Source organism: Oncorhynchus nerka, linkage group LG20, assembly GCF_034236695.1.
Source record: "Oncorhynchus nerka isolate Pitt River linkage group LG20, Oner_Uvic_2.0, whole genome shotgun sequence".
NCBI classification, from domain to species: Eukaryota; Metazoa; Chordata; class Actinopteri; order Salmoniformes; family Salmonidae; genus Oncorhynchus; species Oncorhynchus nerka.
The window spans coordinates 34075387-34094971 of record NC_088415.1 but is presented as its reverse complement, the minus strand read 5'-3'; the positions used below and the strand labels follow the sequence as shown (position 1 = coordinate 34094971).

The 19585-nt window shown below is 43.4% G+C and overlaps 1 protein-coding gene across 2 annotated transcripts in view; it reads left to right on the top strand.

The window, feature by feature from the left end:
• The window catches only part of LOC115102330 (microphthalmia-associated transcription factor-like), a 56292-nt gene that overhangs the window by 33617 nt on the left and 3090 nt on the right, over window positions 1-19585 (top strand). Inside the window, exons 3-9 of one of the 2 annotated variants that reach the window (XM_029622174.2) lie at window positions 15331-15534; window positions 17395-17490; window positions 17694-17808; window positions 18024-18113; window positions 18330-18383; window positions 18602-18677; window positions 18922-19069. In XM_029622174.2, coding sequence (XP_029478034.1) covers window positions 15331-15534; window positions 17395-17490; window positions 17694-17808; window positions 18024-18113; window positions 18330-18383; window positions 18602-18677; window positions 18922-19069 — 783 coding nt within the window. Of the gene's footprint in view, window positions 1-15330; window positions 15535-17394; window positions 17491-17693; window positions 17809-18023; window positions 18114-18326; window positions 18384-18601; window positions 18678-18921; window positions 19070-19585 lie in introns of both variants that reach the window. The other variant, XM_029622172.2, reaches the window with a different exon arrangement.

Here is a 19585-nt window from a genome sequence, read left to right as displayed (position 1 = left end):
TATCACTGTACAATAGATACCATATTAATTTCTGAAGTGAAATTGATTTGAGAATAAGAATCATAAAGGATAAAGATATGAACACAATGATACAGTACATTATAGCGTGAACTACCTGACATGCTTTTCTAAAGGCCATACTGCCACCCATTAACAAAACTGTGAGGGAATTCTTTTACAATTGTTTTACCAATGTGTTTTCTGAGGCAGAACCTCATTCTAAGGAGATCAGGCGAGACTGATTCACGGTGACTGATTTGGCTCTGGATTATCTGTGAACGCTCTGAACATGAAGATTTACTGGAAGCGTTGTAATAATTTAGCAGTAGAAAAAGCCCTAGTCCACGTTGTACTGGAATCAGTGTGATTGTTGTTATTGAAGTTTACGCATGTAGGATTTTTGCCATCTGGGAAGTCAACCGTTTCTGTTTGTGAAAGTTAGTTGTATCTGTGCAAGTGGTTCATATCACTGTCAAATGTGATTATGTCAGTAACACTTGTTTTGATTGCGACAGCTGTTTGTGGAAATCTGGCAGATTATATAGATTATTCATAGAGAATTGATTCTTTGAAAGAAAAATGTGTTACCTTCCTAATGTGTTAAATCCTTTATCCCATTATGTAAAATAACATTTAATACAGTTTTAAAGTAGTGGATTAGTTCAAATAGTACAAAGAGCAGTGGGTATAGAAGTAGTGCCCCCCTCTTGTCCTCATACTGAACGTGTGGCATGGGTCCACACTTGCAAGATAATACAACCATTGAAGGCATTGCCCTCCACATACAACATAAACATTGCTTAGCCTATACTCTGTATAATATTTAGCTCTTTGAGAGGTTTAGGATATCCCCCATTAAAGTGTTTGACATGACAAGCTGGAAGATGATTCTGTGATTCTGGGGTCTGAGTTTACGGCATTCTTCATTGACTGAAATTCCACAAATGAAAGGCCTGTTACTGCCTAGCACTGTGCACTGCAGAGCAAGGTTAACCTGCTTGCATGTCTATGACTAGATTAGCACCGTCTACACAACGCTACACAAAATGAGCTTAGGGGTACCAGGTGGAGCAGCTGGACCTTAAAAGGGAAAGCATTAACCTCAGATAGGTTTGTCTAAAGACCGATTTGGGCCCTTAATTAACCAAGTGACCCCTGACCTTTGGAGGAATAAGTACGGGATCAGTTTGGGGATCAGGACAAAGGCAAGCACAGTCTTACCAAACACCCCAATGCTAATTCAGCTAAGAATGCTCGTAATTAGCCCCACTGCTTTCATTCCACGGCATATTTAAGGTTAAAAAAACACTAGCTTTGAAATTTATGTAGGATCATTTCCTAAAAGGGTTCAACATGATTTCCAGATTTATTGAAAATGAATTAGCATGTTAAGAGAGAACAAAGTATTGTGCATAGTGTTCATCTCTGAAAATGACAGGATGTGTTCTTTTAGATCAAAGTTATAGATTTAATGAAGCATTATGTATTTATCCATGGATGTCACATACTGTAATTCTCGTATTTACTAGTTTACTTTGGTCCATTTTAAAGCAACAGTTAATCCATCCAATGCAATATTATTAAACCTTTTGAGACAAATGTATAATAGATATAATTTTAAAAAGGAAATTTTGTTAAGAATTATAAAGCTCAGGAAATTATTTAATTTAGGTTTGCTTTCATTGATAAGATTTTCTTAAGGTCACCTTCTCTATCTCTTACAACAAGGACTTGCACAGACCATCAGCTTCATAGGGAACCATTGTGTGTTGTACAATCTGGTACACTATTGGATGAGGAAAGACACGTTCCTTGTTTTTCCTTGAACAAATACACACTCGAGGTCAGTGGTTCCCAACCAGGGGTACTATGACTGCTGGGGGTACTAGACCTTTCCACAGTGGGTACGTGAGAAGACTCATGAGACCATAGGCCTACTGGTAAAATGCACATGAGGGGGGGCACTTCTGGAGTATTGCGGGCAGAGCAGAATTCAGTTGGTGGCAGTGGCGTGTATTCTTGGATGCCAAGGGAAGCCAGGCTTCCCCCCAAAATTGACAAATAAAAATAATTTCTCTTTCATCTCTGTGTTTCAGAATTTTCCTTCAATTCGCAAGAGGCTGAATGTACTGTATCTCACAGGAGAAAGCATCCGAGTGAGCAAAACAGCGCCCCGCTATCTCTCTACGTGTAGGCCATCTATCTGATGTCTGGTCCAAACGAGTATGACATTGTTGCCGTCCCTAGAATTGAAGGGAAGCCATTGAGCATTTGGCCTCCCTTGATAAAAATGTAAAACATTTGTCAATCAGCTAAACTGAGCGAGCTCAACTGTGAATGGTCCTGGCGCACCCAAAAAAATCACTCCTATCAAATCCCATTGAGTGCATACGTCATTGACAGAAAAACTTGAATTGTTGCATCTCGTTGTGTTGTCCTCCGGTGGCTATGTAGCTAAAACTGTCCCTTTCCTAAATTAGCTATGGATGGAGATAGGGATTTGGACTTGGTTTTATTTAATTTTCCATACTGGCCAATGATTATAATGGCGATTCTGATCCAACCATTAATTCATACATTGTAGTGCCCCCGGCCAGAGAGGATGGAAGTTCAATATATAGCTAGATGTAGAAGGCTAATGTTAACTAGCTAACATTGCCCATAAATGGAAGTTAGGCTAGTGAGCAAGCATTTTCGCCAGGTAGCCTAGGACAGCAAAATATAAAAGGGTGTACTGTATGACAGAGTGATAGATGTTTTGTCAACATGGAAGAGAGGAGGATGGCATTGGCGTTTCTCTACAAGTAGGGCGAATTAACATGTTTTTCTACTTGCATGAAAGCACACACGCTCACAGAAATGAGAACCATGGACAGCCACATCATATTTAGCTTACGTTGATTGGACTAAATCGTTTTTAGTATCTTTAAGTTGTCACTTTATTACACTAAGCATAGGGGATTTGATGATGTTGAAGTATACATGGTGCTGGAATAGTGGAGACAGCTCCTGTTTTCTTTGCGACTTGCGGTAACTCTGTGGTTCTAAATCAATAGTTGTTTAGTGGTCCAAAAATGTCGGAAACATGAACTTGCTTGACCATGCTATCTGGCATGTAACTGTCTGTTACTGTACATGCAATATGCTTTGTGGACTTCACTGGCCAGCGGTTGCTCGTTCGGTTTTGTGATGAAACAGGTGTGGTTGAATTTATTCTGCCCCTGTGTCTTCTTATTGTCTCGGTTTGGACACACCTACTTCTTCCAGGGTTTAGAACTTTTTTGGTTACTACATGATTCCATATGTGTTATTTCATCATTTTGATGTCTTCACTATTATTCTACAATGTAGAAAATAGTAAAATAAAGAAGGGAAAAAAATTAAATGGGGGAGGCTTCTCCCCAATTTCGTGGTATCCAATTGTTAGTAGTTACTATCTTGTCTCATCGCTACAACTCCCGTACGGGCTCAGGAGAGACGAAGGTCAAAGCCATGCGTCCTCCGAAACACAACCCAACCAAGCCACACTGCTTCTTAACACAGTGCTCATCCAACCCGGAAGCCAGCCGCACCAATGTGTCGGAGGAAACACCATGCACCCGGCGCCCTGGTTAGCGTGCACTGTGTCCGGCCTGCCACAGGGGTCACTAGTGCGCGATGAGACAAGGATATCCCTACCGGCCAAACCCTCCCTAACCCGGACGACGCTAGGCCAATTGTGACAGAGCCTGGGCTCGAACCCAGAGTCTCTGGTGGCACAGCTAGCACTGCAATGCCTTAGACCACTGCGCCACCCGGGAGGCAGCCCCAGTGATTTTTAATCACACACCGCTCCTGGTTGGTGGTACAGTAACCGAAAAAGGTTGGGAACCACTGCTCTAGGTGATGGTTTTATGGTGTCATATAGAGTTACAACTGCATGCAAGGATAATGCTGTGTCACTGTACTCATGCGTAGGAAAGAAAGCATCCTGGACCAGAATTGTTTTCGTACAATGTCTGTTTTTAAAAACTAACATTGGCAAAAAGGGTGTTCGTTTCGATGTTTTATTTAACAGTATGCTTTAGCTAGCTTTTCTTTGGACCCGTCAGTTTGTCTATGGCTAAAGCTACAAAGTTAACACAACTCTTTGGTCATGAACAAACATTAAGACCTCATCATAGCTCCCTAAAGGTCCCCCAAGTGATGCATGCTCCTCATCACACAAATAGTTGTACAAAGTGACCTTTTTTATTGACTTTTTTCTGGGGAGGAGCTGCTTGTGGCCTGAGGACTGTATTGATGGCTGCAGCACATGGGCTGCAGAACAGAGCCATGTCTTGTTTTGGTGGATAGATTATTTCATGTGTCTTTTATTCTATTAATGTCCTGTTAATCAAGTTTGATCTAAGACAACGTTAGTAGTGTTTATTTCGTGGAAGTTATATTATATGACATCAAATAAGAACCGTAAGGCAAAGACCACAGTGTGATTTCAAATAGCTTATGGTGTGATTTCAAGTTCAGTTACCGGAGGCTTAATGTTCAATCTGTATCAAGAGTGAAATCCATTTTTATCACGCCTGCATTCTGCCATTCCGGCCAATACTAATACATGTTTTAGGTAATGTAGAAATAGTGCAGATTTTTGTTACCTGCTTCTTGGTTTACTATTTTTGGGAGTGTTATAATCTACATTATTATTTCAATGCCAATCAATATGTATGTATGTATGTATGTATGTATGTATGTATGTATGTATGTATGTATGTGTGTATGTGTATGTGTATGTGTGTGTGTGTGTGTGTGTGTGTGTGTGTGTGTGTGTGTGTGTAAGAAAATTATGTATATTCATTGCTGGCCTTGTTCCATTGTCTCAATTGCACCCTGGTAAATAGATGTTGCTATATCAACACAATGCAATTCATCATGACAAAAGCGGTATTTACACCCCCTCCCCCCCACTGTGGAGATATTCAACATTAGCAGAAGGAATTTGACCAGGTCAAGAAAATACTGAGGGAGGTTGGCTTGGAGTATGAATTGGTATTCCCTGGTGGGAACAGATGTAGGACTGCAGTGGGAACGATGTCAGAAAGATTGCCGTATTATGAAGAAACTCTGAAATGTAGAAAATGTATTGTATTCATAGTGTAACTTCATGTCAGATTTGCAATAACATTTGCCTGGTCACTCACTCACTTGTTTATACCTTCCGGAAACCTGCCTCACCCAATGTGATACGGAATCGCTATTACTTTTACTCTTATTTTTATTTTTATGAAGGGGCGAAAGTATATAGAATGGTGTCGTCTGCGTAGAGGTGGATCAGGGAATCGCCCGCAGCAAGAGCAACATCATTGATATATACAGAGAAAAGAGTCGGCCCGAGAATTGAACCCTGTGGCACCCCCATAGAGACTGCCAGAGGACCGGACAGCATGCCCTCCGATTTGACACACTGAACTCTGTCTGCAAAGTAATTGGTGAACCAGGCAAGGCAGTCATCCGAGAAACCGAAAGGGGGAGACACCCTGGACCCAAACTGCTATAGACCTATATCCATCCTGCCCTGCCTATCTAAGGTCTTCGAAAGCCAAGTCAACAAACAGGTCACTGACCATCTCGAATCCCACCGTACCTTCTCCGCTGTGCAATCTGGTTTCCGAGCCGGTCACGGGTGCACCTCAGCCACGCTCAAGGTACTAAACGATATCATAACCGCCATCGATAAAAGACAGTACTGTGCAGCCGTCTTCATCGACCTCGCCAAGGCTTTCGACTCTGTCAATCACCATATTCTTATCGGCAGACTCAATAGCCTCGGTTTCTCGGATGACTGCCTTGCCTGGTTCACCAATTACTTTGCAGACAGAGTTCAGTGTGTCAAATCGGAGGGCATGCTGTCCGGTCCTCTGGCAGTCTCTATGGGGTGCCACAGGGTTCAATTCTCGGGCCGACTCTTTTCTCTGTATATATCAATGATGTTGCTCTTGCTGCGGGAGATTCCCTGATCCACCTCTACGCAGACGACACCATTCTATATACTTTCGGCCCGTCATTGGACACTGTGCTATCTAACCTCCAAACGAGCTTCAATGCCATACATCACTCCTTCCGTGGCCTCCAACTGCTCTTAAACGCGAGTAAAACCAAATGCATGCTTTTCAACCGATCGCTGCCTGCACCCGCATGCCCGACTAGCATCACCACCCTGGATGGTTCCGACCTTGAATATGTGGACATCTATAAGTACCTAGGTGTCTGGCTAGACTGCAAACTCTCCTTCCAGACTCACATCAAACATCTCCAATCGAAAATCAAATCAAGAGTCGGCTTTCTATTCCGCAACAAAGCCTCCTTCACTCACGCCGCCAAGCTTACCCTAGTAAAACTGACTATCCTACCGATCCTCGATTTCGGCGATGTCATCTACAAAATGGCTTCCAACACTCTACTCAGCAAACTGGATGCAGTCTATGAAGAAACTCTGAAATGTAGAAAATGTATTGTATTCATAGTGTAACTTCATGTCAGATTTGCAATAACATTTGCCTGGTCACTCACTACCTTGTAGAATGATATTACCATGAGATGTAGTAAGTACATGCATGTAGTAGTCATACTAGTACAGTAATAGTGTAATAGTATAATCATCTTAATGTACATTATCTAATCTCAGTGTTTTAAACACAGTTCTGTTGACGTATTAACTGGTTAACACTCCAAGATGGCGTAGCAGTCGGACGTGTGTTTTGTCTTGTCCCGTCCTGTATAGTGTAAATATAGTTTTTTCCTCTTTTTTTTTTCTGTATATATTTCGTACATATTTTAATCTCACTTTCCAACTACAGGCTGAATATACTCTCCTGCAACCCGCATCACCCAATGTGGTACGGATCTGCTTTTTCTATACTTTAGAATCGGAACCCTCATCAGAAGCTAGCCGCTAACTAGCTACTAGCTAGCCACTGCTAGCGGTCTTCAACGCTAACTAGGACACCAGCGCGACATCTACCCAAAGCATATCAGACTGCTTTTTCTCTACCACATCTCCAGATTCCTACCGCAAGCTCTGAACCTTTATACCGGATCATCGTAAATAGCTAGCTGCAATCCGAGTGGCTACTCCTGGCTAACGTCTCTGTCCCAGAGCAAGCACCAGTTAGCCTGGAGCTAGCCTCGAGCTAAGCCCATCTCCCGACTAGCCGAAGAGGTCCAAAAATACCTAATTTGCCAATTGGCCTGGACCCTCTACTGACCCTCTACTGCCGACACGGAGCCCCGCCGATCCATCACGACTGGTCCGCCGACATAATCGTCCGAGGGGGTTTCAACAGGCTTTTCCGCTGCGACATCGCCAAAGATCCATCTGCTGGCCAAGGCCCGCGAGCTTTCTGAATCGCTGTATCTCCAGCTCACCGCATGAAGAGGAATAAATAAACATACTCACCCCATCGCGACGTCCCCCAAAGGTTAACTCTCTAGCCCTCGCTATCTCCCTGCTTGCTAATTCGGCCTGCTAACGGCTAGCTTGTCAAGCTCCGGTCCACTAACTGCTACCTTGTCTAGCTCGGGCCTACGAACTGTTAGCTTGTTAGCACAGGCCTGCTAACCGTCTGAACCACCGCGTCCCAATCACTCTCTGACCCCATTTACTTTCTATCTCTTTTTGATTTTTAATTTGTTTATACCTTCCGGAAACCTGCCTCACCCAATGTGATACGGAATCGCTATTACTTTTACTCTTATTTTTATTTTTATGACACACTCAAGAACCTCCAGACTCTAACCAGCTAACTAGCTACAAGCTAGTTAGTCATTGTTAGTTTAAAAAAAAAAAAAAACCTGGATAACACTCGCCAGCCCAGCCCCCCTGCCCATCCACCGCTGCCCCCTGGACACTGATCTCTTGGCTACATAGCTGACGCACGCTGGACTGTCCATTAATCACGGTACTCCTTTCTGCTTGTTTGTCTTACCTGTCGGCCCCGTTGCCTAAGTCAACGCCATTTTACCTGCTGTTTGTTGTGCTAGCGGATTAGCCTCGCCTACTGTTTTTAGCTAGCTTTCCAAATTCAACACCTGTGATTACTGTATGCCTCGCTGTATGTCTCTCTCAGATGTCAATATGCCTTGTATACTGTTGTTCAGGTTAGTTATAATTGTTTTAGTTCACAATGGAGCCCCTAGACCCACTCTGCATACCCCTGTTACCTCCTTTGTCCCACCTCCCACACATGCGGTGACCTCACCCATTACAACCAGCATGTCCAGAGATACAACCTGTCTCATCATCACCCAGTGCCTGAGCTTACCTCCGCTGTACCCGCACCCCACCATACCCCTGTCTGCGCATTATGCCCTGAATATATTCTACCATGCCCAGAAACCTGCTCCTCTTATCCTCTGCCCCCAACGCTCTAGGCGACCAGTTTTGATAGCCTTTAGCCGCACCCTCATACTACTCCTTCTCTGTTCCGCGGGTGATGTGGAGGTAAACCCAGGCCCTGCATGTCCCCAGGCACCCTCATTTGTTGACTTCTGTGATCGAAAAAGCCTTGGTTTTATGCATGTCAACATCAGAAGCCTCCTCCCTAAGTTTGTTTTACTCACTGCTTTAGCACACTCTGCTAACCCTGATGTCCTTGCCGTGTCTGAATCCTGGCTCAGGAAGGCCACCAAAATTCAGAGATTTCCATACCCAACTATAACATCTTCCGTCAAGATAGAACTACCAAAGGGGGCGGAGTTGCAGTCTACTGCAGAGATAGCCTGCAAAGTAATGTCATACTTTCCAGGTCCATACCCAAACAGTTCGAACTACTAATTTTGAAAATTACCCTCTCCAGAAATAAGTCTCTCACTGTTGCCGCCTGCTACCGGCCACCCTCAGCTCCCAGCTGTGCCCTGGACACCATTTGTGAATTGATCGCCCCCATCTAGCTTCAGAGTTTGTTCTGTTAGGTGACCTAAACTGGGATATGCTTAACACCCGGCAGTCCTACAATGTAAGCTAGATGCCCTCAATCTCACTCAAATCATCAAGGAACCCACCAGGTACAACCCTAACTCTGTAAACAAGGGCACCCTCATAGACGTCATCCTGACCAACTGGCCCTCCAAATACACCTCCGCTGTCTTCAACCAGGATCTCAGCGATCACTGCCTCATTGCCTGTATCCGCCACGGAGCCGCAGTCAAACGACCACCCCTCATCACTGTCAAACGCTCCCTAAAACACTTCTGTGAGCAGGCCTATCTAATCGACCTGGCCCGGGTATCCTGGAAGGACATTGACCTCATCCCGTCAGTTGAGGATGTCTGGTCATTCTTTAAAAGTAACTTCCTCACCATTTTAGATAAGCATGCTCCGTTCAAAAATGCAGAACCAAGAACAGATACAGCCCTTGGTTCACTCCAGACCTGACTGCCCTCGACCAGCACAAAAACATCCTGTAGCGGACTGCAATAGCATCGAATAGCCCCCGTGATATGCAACTGTTCAGGGAAGTCAGGAACCAATACACGCAGTCAGTCAGGAAAGCTAAGGCCAGCTTCTTCAGGCAGAAGTTTGCATCCTGTAGCTCCAACTCCAAAAGTTCTGGGACACTGTGAAGTCCATGGAGAACAAGAGCACCTCCTCCCAGCTGCCCACTGCACTGAGGCTAGGTAACACGGTCTCCACCGATAAATCCACGATTATCGAAAGCTTCAATAAGCACTTCTCAACGGCTGGCCATGCCTTCCGCCTGGCTACTCCAACCTCGGCCAACAGCTCCGCCCCCGCAGCTCCTCGCCCAAGCCTCTCCAGGTTCTCCTTTACCCAAATCCAGATAGCAGATGTTCTGAAAGAGCTGCAAAACCTAGACCCGTACAAATCAGCTGGGCTTGACAATCTGGACCCTCTATTTCTGAAACTATCTGCCGCCATTGTCGCAACCCCTATTACCAGCCTGTTCAACCTCTCTTTCATATCGTCTGAGATCCCCAAGGATTGAAAGCTGCCGCAGTCATCCCCCTCTTCAAAGGGGGAGACACCCTGGACCCAAACTGCTATAGACCTATATCCATCCTGCCCTGCCTATCTAAGGTCTTCGAAAGCCAAGTCAACAAACAGGTCACTGACCATCTCGAATCCCACCGTACCTTCTCCGCTGTGCAATCTGGTTTCCGAGCCGGTCACGGGTGCACCTCAGCCACGCTCAAGGTACTAAACGATATCATAACCGCCATCGATAAAAGACAGTACTGTGCAGCCGTCTTCATCGACCTCGCCAAGGCTTTCGACTCTGTCAATCACCATATTCTTATCGGCAGACTCAATAGCCTCGGTTTCTCGGATGACTGCCTTGCCTGGTTCACCAATTACTTTGCAGACAGAGTTCAGTGTGTCAAATCGGAGGGCATGCTGTCCGGTCCTCTGGCAGTCTCTATGGGGGTGCCACAGGGTTCAATTCTCGGGCCGACTCTTTTCTCTGTATATATCAATGATGTTGCTCTTGCTGCGGGCGATTCCCTGATCCACCTCTACGCAGACGACACCATTCTATATACTTTCGGCCCGTCATTGGACACTGTGCTATCTAACCTCCAAACGAGCTTCAATGCCATACATCACTCCTTCCGTGGCCTCCAACTGCTCTTAAACGCGAGTAAAACCAAATGCATGCTTTTCAACCGATCGCTGCCTGCACCCGCATGCCCGACTAGCATCACCACCCTGGATGGTTCCGACCTTGAATATGTGGACATCTATAAGTACCTAGGTGTCTGGCTAGACTGCAAACTCTCCTTCCAGACTCACATCAAACATCTCCAATCGAAAATCAAATCAAGAGTCGGCTTTCTATTCCGCAACAAAGCCTCCTTCACTCACGCCGCCAAGCTTACCCTAGTAAAACTGACTATCCTACCGATCCTCGATTTCGGCGATGTCATCTACAAAATGGCTTCCAACACTCTACTCAGCAAACTGGATGCAGTCTATCATAGTGCCATCCGTTTTGTCACCAAAGCACCTTATACCACCCACCACTGCGACTTGTATGCTCTAGTCGGCTGGCCCTCGCTACATATTCGTCGCCAGACCCACTGGCTCCAGGTCATCTACAAGTCCATGCTAGCTAAAGCTCCGCCTTATCTCAGTTCACTGGTCACGATGGCAACACCCATCCGTAGCACACGCTCCAGCAGGTGTATCTCACTGATCATCCCTAAAGCCAACACCTCATTTGGCCGCCTTTCGTTCCAGTACTCTGCTGCCTGTGACTGGAACGAACTGCAAAAATCGCTGAAGTTGGAGACTTTTATCTCCCTCACCAACTTCAAACATCAGCTATCCGAGCAGCTAACCGATCGCTGCAGCTGTACATAGTCTATTGGTAAATAGCCCACCCATTTTCACCTACCTCATTCCCATACTGTTTTTATACTGTTTTTTTTATTTATTTATTTACTTTTCTGCTCTTTTGCACACCAATATCTCTACCTGTACATGACCATCTGATCATTTATCACCCCAGTGTTAATCTGCAAAATTGTATTATTCGCCTACCTCCTCATGCCTTTTGCACACATTGTATATAGACTGCCCATTTTTTTTTCTACTGTGTTATTGACTTGTTAATTGTTTACTCCATGTGTAACTCTGTGTTGTCTGTTCACACTGCTATGCTTTATCTTGGCCAGGTCGCAGTTGCAAATGAGAACTTGTTCTCAACTAGCCTACCTGGTTAAATAAAGGTGAAATAAATAAAAAATAAAAAAAATAGGAGTGTTGAACCGCATGTGATGAAGTAAAGAGACTCTAAATGACCTTGTTATCAGATTGTTCAGCATGAGGTTATGATCCAAGATGATGTGTGAGTGGCACTTTCAAAGAGAATCTCAATGCTAGTGAACTGCACAAATTCATTAAAACATTAAAACACATAAGTGCACAAACACATATACATACACACTTAGCAAGTAGCCTAGCGGTTAGAGCGTTGGCCCAATAATTGAACAGTCGCTAGTTCGAATCTCCGACAAGGTGAACAATTGGTCGATGTTCCCTTGAGCAAGGCACTTTACCATAATTGTTCCAGGATCGCCGTTGATATTGTCAGACACTGGCCGTGACCCCAGTCTCCGAGGGTGTCTCAGGGAAAGTTGGGATATGCCAAAAACACATTTCCAATTCACATGTGTATAATACACACTTGTACATACCAGTCAAACAGTACCAGTCAAAGGTTTGGACACGCCAACGGATTCAAGGGTTTTTCTTTATTTTTACTATTTTCTACATTGTAGAATAATAGTGAAGACATCAAAACTATGAAATAACACATGGAATCATGTAGCAACCAAAAAAGTGTTAAACAAATCACCAGTCACATTCTGTTAAAGGTCCCCAAAGCACACACATCCCTGGGTCGCTCCTCTTTTCAGTTCGCTGCAGCTAGCGACTGGAACGAGCTGCAACAGACACTCAAACTGAACAGTTTTATCTTAAAGACTCAATCATGGACACTCTTACTGACAGTTGTGGCTGCTTTGTATGGTGTATTGTTGTCTCTACCTTCTTGACCTTTGTGTTGTTGACTTTGCCCAATAATGTTTGTACCATGTTTTTGTGCTGCTACCATGTTGTAACGGCTGTCCTTGGTGGAAGAAGGAGAGGACCGAGGTGCAGCGTGGTATGTGTCCATATTTATTTAATGAATACAGCAATAACAAAAATAACAAAGAGAACAACCGAAGCAGTTCTGGCTGGTGCAGACACACAACAGAAAACAACTACCCACAAATCATAGTGGGAACACAGGCTACCTAAGTATGGTTCTCAATCCGAGACAACGATTGACAGCTGCCTCTGATTGGGAACCATACCAGGCCAAAAGCAGAAATACAAAACATAGAACAAAAACATAGAATGCCCACCCCAACTCACGCCCTTACCAAATTAAAATAGAGACCTAAAAAAGCAACTAAGGTCAGGACGTGACACGTTGTGTTGCTACCATGCTGTGTTGTCATGTTTTGCTGTTATGTTGTTGTATTAGGTCTCTCTTTATGTTGTGTTGTGTCTCTCTTGTTGTGATATGTATTTTGTCCTGTATTTATATTGTATTTATTTTTATATTTCTTTAATCCCAGGCCCCCATCCCTGCAGGAGGCCTTTTGGTAGGCCGTCATTTTAAATAAAAATTTGTTCTTAACAGACTTGCCTAGTTAAATAAAGGTTCAATAAAAACAATTTCAAAAGTTGCTGGATATTGGTGGGAACTGGAACATGCTGTCGTTCACGTCGATCCAGAGCATCCCAAACAGCCTCAACTGGTGACGTCTGTTAAATATGCAGGCCAAGGAAGAACTGGGACATTTTCAGCTTCTAGGAATTGTGTACAGATCCTTGCGACATGGGGCAGAGCATTATCATGTTGAAACATTAGGTGATGGCGGTGGATGAATGACGTGACAATGGGCCTCTAGTCTCTGATTTTCTGTGCATTAAAATTTCCATGATAAAAAGCTGTTGTGTTCGTTGTCAGTAGCTTATGCCTGCCCATACCATAACCCCACCGCCACCATGGGGCACTCTGTTCACAACATTGAAATCCGCAAACCACTCGCCCACACGACACCATACATGCTGTCTGCCTTCTGCACGGTATAGTTGAAACCAGAATTCATCCATCCACTTCTCCAGTGTGCCAGTAGCCATTGAAGGTGAGCATTTGCCCACTGAAGTCGGTTACAACGCTGACCTGTAGTCAGGTCAAGACTCTGGTGAGGACGACAAGCACACAGATGAGCTTCCCTGAGACAGTTTCTGACAATTTGTGCAAAAATTCTTCAGTTGTACAAACCCACAGTTTCATCAGCTGTCCAGATGGCTGGTCTCAGACGATCCCGCAGGTGACGATCCCTTGAATGTATTGAGTGAACTGTCGAAGGATATCCTTTGGTAGCAACTTGATGTTAGAGAGATTGTTACAGATTGCTGTAGGCTCATGTTAAGAAACTGTGACATCTTATCATGTTAGTACAGTTAATAGAACGTCAGGCTCCTGTGCGTAACGGATTAATGAAGTAGACCTTCCTTTTAGCTTTATTTTCATACAAATATTTGTATTTGTATTTTATTCTGTTTTAGCCTGTAGTTTCCATGAAACGTTTTAGCTTCAGTGAACGATTATTTGACCATCCAAAGAGATGACAGAAGAACCGACCAGTAGCCATGCATGGTGTTTAAAAAAGAGATGAGTTATCTGGCCCAGGGCAAGTGTCAGTAGACAGGGTGGCCTGGCTGTAGAAAGATCCTCTTTGTAACACTCCCATTCTGACGTCAAACAAGCAACATAAAGGCATGCATTAATAATTTACATAAAACAACACAAACTTAAAAAGGTTCATTGTATCTTACTCAGATGTGTTAACGTGTAGCTAATGACTTTTTCTCCACCTTTTATAAGCTGAGCTGAACGTGTTCCTCCTCATACTATCAGTATCGAAGGTGGAGCATCACAGGCACAGTCTCTGGTCCTGCTGCATTGTCAAAGGGAATATAAATAGAGAGGTTTTAAGCATCTAATTTGGAGTTGGAATATCAATTGTGCAATATGTTGGAGATGCTTGAATACCATAATTATCAGGTAGGTGCAATAATATACTTATTGTAATCTGTCTTTTGGGACAGGTTGTATTATAAGCACTTGAGAAGTCCCTTCTGTCCATTTGTGTGGCTTTTAAGTTCTAGGGTTTAAAAGGAAAGAGTGGTGTGAAATGTTATTCATGTATTTATGACAAGGGATCTTTTACTAAGCAATAGAGAGGATGCAATGACGCAGATCCAAATTGTACAGCAAAAACATGAATAAAAGTACAAATCTGATCACTATTTTGTTGATCAATAAAGGGATCTTCATAGAGATACTTTATAACACTTCAACCCATAGTTGACTTCCCCTGGTCAAGTCAACTACAGTATCACTAGTTGAGCTGACATTTTATTTTATTTTCATATTTTATTCAGTAACCCAGGTCCACTGCCTTTGTCAAAGGAGAAGATACTGTCACTCGACTCCTTTTATTTGAACTAATTGCTCTGCTTCTTTATTCTTTTACTATGCAATTTCTTTATGATCGTTATTATCTCTGTATGGGAAAATGTATTCAAGACTGTTTATTATTAATCAGTGAGATATAATGCTTGAAGGCTCCTTTATTGACTACACGGCACAACTGAAACATAACCCACGATCATCAACCCACTATCATTAACCCATCGTATCAGAGTTTAAGGATTCTGACTCTCACACTTACATCTCTCCCTCTCCTCTCTTCACTCTCTCCCTCTTCCAGGTGCAAACTCACCTGGAGAACCCCACCAAGTACCACATCCAGCAGGCCCAGCAGCAGCAGGTGAAGCGCTACCTGGGCAAGATTGGCTCCCTGCCCTGCCCTAACCAGCCCGCTGACCACGGGGGCATGCCTCCGGGGCTGGGCAACAGTGCCCCCAACAGCCCCATGGCCTTACTCACCCTCAACATCAACTGCGAGAAAGAGGTAAAGCTTCTTTCTCTCACAGACCTGGCTGCAACATGGCCATAGACACCAAGCTACAATGCAGTGTGTGTAAATTCTGTGAGCTTTTCACTCCATGATCTCTGCCAATTTTCCATGAATTCTGCTTCATAGCAATGTGTATTCAACTAATGAATGGTTGTAACACCATGAATGTAGTAACACCATGAATATTCATTGAGAAGTAAATGTGATTGTCTGTTGAGTAGCCCTTTAGACTCGTACCTATATATATTTGGACACTGATAAGCACCTAAATTGGAATGCTGTGGCTGTACAGTAACATGCTATAAATGGCTTCACAGCTCTTTATGGCAGCCGTTCTGAACTTGAGCACAGCACATGACAAGAAGTTGCCACCATCCCTCCCGCTAATTTAGAATGATTTTGTTGTCTGAGTGAGGGAAATGCTGTAAATTACGAGGACTGCATATTATGAAAGATGAGACGGAGGAGTGTCAAAGTTTATGATCACTATGGTTTTTATTTATTTAATTGTTAGGAGTTACTATCTTGTCTCATCGCTACAACTCCCGTACAGGCTCGGGAGAGACGAAGGTTGAAAGCCATGCGTCCCCGAAACACAACCCAACCAAGCCACACTGCTTCTTAACACAGCGCGCATCCAACCCGGAAGCCAGTTGCACCAATGTGTCGGAGGAAACACCGTGCACCTGGCGACCTGGTTAGCGCGCACTGCGCCCGGCCCGCCACAGGAGTCGCTGGTGCGCGATGAGACAGGGATATCCCTACCGGCCAAACCCTCCCTAACCCGGACGACGCTAGGCCAATTGTGCATCGCCCCACGGACCTCCCGGACGCGGCCGGCTGCGACAGAGCCTGGGCTCGAACCCAGAGTCTCTGGTGGCACAGCTAGCGCTGCGATGCAGTGCCCTGGACCACTGTGCCACCCAGGAGGCCTCATGATCACTATGTGTGATGTACAATTACAAGATGACATGGCATGAACAGAATGCGCCTGTTGTATTGTGAAGAAGATTTGCCGTGGACCACTCATCTGAATGCACTCATGACCTCATTCTATTCACACCAAAATTACCATCTGCATCTCTGAATCGCCTTGTTAAAGCCTAACACTGTAAGATCGTATTTTATAATTTAGCTAGTCATGTTGACAATAGAATACGTTTTTAAATTATGCCCACCTGACCCAGATTGCGATTTATAATGGACCGTTTTTGGATCGCGTAAACAACAACAGTAATTGTGTAAAAGTGGGAATGCAGGGCTGTGTTCCAACAAAACAAGTACAAGTGTGCTCACTCTAGTTCCTCAGAGCTCTAAAAAGCACCTTATAGTTGAAGACTCTTCTTTGAGTCATTGAAATGCATTGAAATTACTTTGAAACAGTGCACACTTTGGAGAGGTGTTTGGCCACTTGGAAACACCAGTTAGACCTCTCACTCAAACCCTTGTATTTTTTTTGTCTTATGTTGCACCTACCCCAAATTGTCCAAGAATATTCATAAAATGTTACTGATTTCATCTAGAGAATTTTCAGATTTTATGTTCAACAAATGCGGCGAAAAGTACAGTAAATGTAAAATGCACATTAAACCAACAGTGTAATGTTTTGGATTCAGTCTTGTGGTGAACTGTTGTGTCCACACCTTTCGTTTCCTATAACCTCCAAACTGTACCATTTTAATTGCTATCATGTTTATGCATATGCTTTCCATATTTCTTATGTAAGAACCATTTCAATTTAGCCCTATCCATACAGGCCAATTCCTACAAGTGTAAGGTGTTAACCGCTAATTACATGACTGTCTCTGTTAGAAAATGTTTAATCTTGAATTTAACGTAGTTTTTTTATTCTAGATGGATGATGTCATTGATGACATAATTAGTCTGGAATCTAGTTATAACGATGATATCCTTGGATTAATGGACCCGCGGCTTCAGATGGCCAATACGGTATGATTGTCTTCATTTACTGTCTGCGTACCTGCTCATAGAAAACCCAGATAGCCTTTTCACAGTAGATGGGTCCACAAAGACAGCAGTGTTTACAGATCATGGTGTAATAAGGGTTACCTACACATGTTTAAGCACCACCTGTGCCTGGTTTATTTGACATACTAATGTTAATCATTTCTATGGTTATCTTGTCCAATCAGATCACTGTCAACACTAACCTCTTGGATCTGTATGGTAACCAGGGCATGCCCCCTCCAGGACTGGCCATCAACTCCTGCCCCGCCATCTTGCCCAACATCAAAAGGGAATACTCAGGTGAGCAAAACCCCATGGCATGAGAAACATCCAGATTCATACATGATGTTACAAATGATTCTACAGGCCCGTTGTGATTGAGAAATATGCTAAAAGGGTCAGAAACTTTTCTGTGCATGTGCTTTGCATTACTATTGTTTTTGATTATTGTAAACTTGGGTATTTTGTCATTCAAAACAAGGAGAAATGCATTGAACATTTTATGTGCCAAATAGTTTCCCAATCTCCGGCCGTTATGCACATGGACAAGTCAGAATCATTTGGCAAGTTTGACAACTATCAGAGGCCTGAAGGGTATCCTGTAGGTACGTCTGCGTATTCATATTTACCTTAGCTAACTCATTTGAGTTAGGTTACACTGGTGCACTTTGCTAAGCCTTTAGTGTGCTCAGCACAGTTTAATTTATTTTCTTCCCGACTAACTAAAATATTTCTGGCATAACTGTTTTGTTGTGTGTCAACATCAATGTTTTGCCATTTGTTTTGATGAATCATTAACGCTAACTGCTCTGTTTCAGAAGCAGAGGTCAGGGCAATGGCAAAGGAAAGACAGAAGAAGGATAACCATAATTTGAGTGAGTTTTGTTAAACTATCATTCTCAGCTATCTAGTAATATGACTTGCCTAGTTAAATAAAGTTTTTTTAATGTTTAAATGCAATGTGGGTTATTTAGATATAATCTGTAATATCACATTCCATAACATTTAATGCTGTGACATTAGCTGTTCATTATAAAATGTATCATGATTCATTGTTTCTCATTTGTTCTCTTCTTGCCCCTATTTCCTGTAGTTGAGAGAAGACGGAGGTTTAACATCAATGACCGGATCAAAGAACTGGGAACCATGATTCCAAAATCAAGTGATCCGTAAGTTGCCTAAATGTTGACGTCGATTTGAAGTCTTTCTATCAGATATATATCATGGCTCAGACAGTTCATTGACCCTAGTCTAGACCGGATGATAATCATAGATCAGTCCCTCAGTCTATTCCCAGTACATCCATACCCTTGAGAATGTTGTGAATGAGAACGTTGTCAGTTGACTCCAGAATGCTACCAGTTCAGGCTGATAGAATCTTGCTGGCCTGCCGTGCCCCTCTCTGGTCCTCAGGGATATGCGTTGGAACAAAGGCACCATTCTCAAGGCGTCGGTGGATTACATCAGGAAGCTACAGCGGGAGCAACAGGGGGCCAAAGAGCTGGAGAACAGGCAGAAGAAGCTGGAGCACATCAATAGACACCTGATGATGCGGATACAGGTACAGCACTGTAGGCCGTGGCGCACTGGGAGAGATGGAAAACTACTAGCTATGCCTTCAAAAGGTCACATATTGTATTAGCCAATCAAAGCAGGATAGCAAGATTTGTGACCTGTTGCCACAAGAAAAGGTCAACCAGTGAAGAACAATCACCATTGTAAATACAACCCATATTTATGCTTATTTATTTTCCCTATTGTACTTTAACCATTTGCACATCGTTACAACACTGTATATATACATAATATGACATCTGTAATGTCTTTATTATTTTGGAACTTCTGTGAGTGTAATGTTTACTGTTCATTTTATTGTTTATTTCACTTTTGTATATCATCTACTTCACTTGCTTTGGCAATGTTAACATATGTGTCCCATGCCAATAAAGCCCCTTGAATTGCATTGAATCGAGATGGGCTCTTCTATCCTCTGGATGGTTTTAGTTATGCAGCTGACAGACAACCATGTTGAAAACACTCTCGCTTTCCTTTTGTTTCTATCTTTCTTTCTTTCTTG